General features: G+C 49.1%; 1 protein-coding gene across 1 annotated transcript; it reads right to left on the bottom strand.

Annotated features, from left to right (window-relative positions):
- Positions 1 to 523: 523 nt before the first annotated feature.
- Positions 524 to 1,584, bottom strand: LOC125517454 (uncharacterized). The gene is made up of 3 exons (XM_048682655.2): positions 1,271 to 1,584; positions 950 to 1,025; positions 524 to 850 (listed from the first exon to the last, which is right to left on the bottom strand). Exons 1-3 carry the CDS (start codon positions 1,582 to 1,584, stop codon positions 710 to 712), a joined length of 531 nt encoding a protein of 176 aa, XP_048538612.2. The 3' UTR covers positions 524 to 709.
- Positions 1,585 to 2,692: the final 1,108 nt, after the last annotated feature.

The following is a 2,692-nucleotide window of genomic DNA, read 5'->3' as shown; positions in this document are numbered from 1 at the left end:
GTGTTGGCTGATTGTTTGGCATAGATGTACAACGTTCTCATGTGTTGTTTGTTCGGAGTGCTTTTGGTTGGTCATATGTGGTGGAATCGGAGTCGCTCGCTCGGGAAGAAGTGACCACAATGACACTTTGCAAGCAACCTTGATATTGTTCCACTGTTCGGCGATGAGTGTAGGTCTTCTGGTGGGTAGCCAGATCGGCCGTGATGCTACATCTTGCAGGTGAGTTGTAACGGTTTTTACCCGATGTCAAATTAATCCGACATCTCTCTCCTATGTTTTTAATGAATCTATTCCTAAGGTCTGACTTAAGAAAAATTATATATGTAAATAATAAGCCGACACTTTTGTTCATGGTGTTATTAGGTGCGTGCACAGTTTCCTTGCTTGTTTCCCTCTACTTCTTTACGTCTTTCTTATACCTGTGCAGTTACCCTCTATTAATCAGTTTGTACAACACAATAAAGACCCTCCACTTCACAGAAAGTCAGAAACTGATCAGAAATACATAAACAGAAGAACAAGAAGATGTTTTCTTTCACGAACACGGTAGATATTTTAAGCTACAGAATCCAAGCTACACGAGATAACTGAAGGCAGATGTACTCCAGCACCCTGCACAGTGCACGCTACCACATCACTACAGCCTAAATAATGATCCATAGGATACGCTTCCCGAATGGGCACTCCACAAACTGTTCTTCACCCAATGTCAGAAGACCGAGTGATTGTTCGCACGAGCGAACGAGCTCCTTGCAGAGACAGTGCTACGATAATAAAGTAAATCGCGCCTAATTTTCCCTGAGACCAATTCAAAGAGGACGTCCATCCACTGACTGGGCATGTTGTAGGCCTACAAGCCAGAAACAAGGTGGCAAATGTGAGCAGTTTGCATTGCGTTCTGACTTCTGAACCGATGGATATAGATAGGGAGGGGCAAAATGTACGTTACCTCGGATGGAGACGCCTCCTCATCTCGTATCTTCTCCAGGCTCCTGACAAGGTATTTTGCGGCCGAACCGAGCTGGCTGGAGATTAACTGCAAGATTAGCTAGAAATAAAATCAAGGTAAATCCAATGTTTTAAATAGCGGGCTATGGCATTTAGCGGCGACCCTAAAAGGACTATAGCGGAGCTATAGCGGCAAATTATACATGAAATCATTTAGCGACAACACCCTCAAACAGCTATAGCGAGGCTATAGCCGGCTATTTAAAACTATGGGTAAATCACGCGGCGGCTCGTCGGAGTCACAGAGAGAGAGGGGGCATACGGCTCGTGGTGGTCGCAGTCGTGATGGACGTGGCTGTCGTGCACCCCATCCTCGCGGACGTAGTGCGTTGAGATCGTGATCATCCCCCCCGGCGGCGAGTCGGCAGGCGGGAACTGGACGGTCATGGTCACTTTCTTGCCGACCTTCCCTCCGGACGGATCGGCAGCCACGAGGCCGGTGATGATGAGCAGAAAGAAGACGGAGAGGAGGGTGAGGTGGTAGAGCCGAGCCATGGCAGACTTCGGGCTGAGATGTGCACAGAACCTACTGCTTGCTACTTCAACTGGGTGAACGAAATGTGGCCGGCCAAGCATGCATATATGGTGGACAGAACACTGTGTGAACTGCTGCTGATGTAGGTACTGTTGCCAGTATGGTTTTACAGACATTGGTGTTCTTTTTTTTCCCTTTTTTGGAAAGGGGCATAACCCTGGCCCGGCCTCTGTCTTAACTCTGGAAAATAAAAAAGAGAAATGGATTAGATTTCTAATGTACAAGAGCTTTGTGTGGGCACTATGTGTAGGCACTCACGCAGTGTGTGCCACTCAACTGCCAATCTGATCTCCTCGGCCGTAGTGTGAGCGCAGGCTGTAGGGTGATCATGTGCGGGCAAGCTGCTGTACTTGCTAGTGCTAGTTCAACGTGGGTGTCGTCCGCTTGCCTCAACTGCCCGAGCAGAGGCAAATAATGTACTGTACCATTGAACTTCAAAGGAGACGCGTGAACGCAGAAGGCCCGGCATGGTTCTGTGCCCTTCTCACGGGGTGCGTGCCGTGCATCTGGTTTTTTTTTTTGAAATGTTGACAGGAGAGCTGCCAAATTCATTGATCAGAAGAAGGCATTACAAGAACACCCTCAAAGGAGAAATGCACCGCATAAAAACGAGTGCCAAAAAAAAGAAGGAAAAACGGACTGCTCGGTTTATTGCGAAAAACCGGGCAAAAACCATAGCAGTGCCTAGCTGGACTAGACCTAAAGCACCACGATACATACAAGACGCCGGAAAGCGAAAACCCCACAACACACCCGGTCGGGCACTCAAGCGCCTTCGCTGCTACCAGAGTGCACACCGACAACCGCCATACTGTACCGGGCTGCGACGAGCATATCCGCAAGCCTCGAGAACACCGAAGAGGAACGATAGGTCCGAAAGAGCGAAAACCTATGCCGCTTCGATCCCACGAGCCTAACTGACATAGCTTGCCCGACGTTACTGGCATGTGAAGGGTGCTCCTGCTGCTCTCAACGTCGACCAAGCAACCAACTCCAAACGGAAGCACCACCGAAGACTCCATGCTCACCAAAACGTTGCCCGCTCTAGATCCACCGCACCACCCTCAACCAAGTGCTCCATCACCCGAATTGCTCCAAAGCAATGCTTCCAACGAAGTAATGACACCACAGATGCCACCATTGCATACG

This window comes from Triticum urartu, chromosome 1A, assembly GCF_056163025.1.
Source record: "Triticum urartu cultivar PI428250 chromosome 1A, HENAU_Tu73, whole genome shotgun sequence".
NCBI lineage: Eukaryota > Viridiplantae > Streptophyta > Magnoliopsida > Poales > Poaceae > Triticum > Triticum urartu.
Note: the sequence above shows the minus strand (reverse complement) of the source record. Positions and strands in the feature narration are given on the sequence as shown.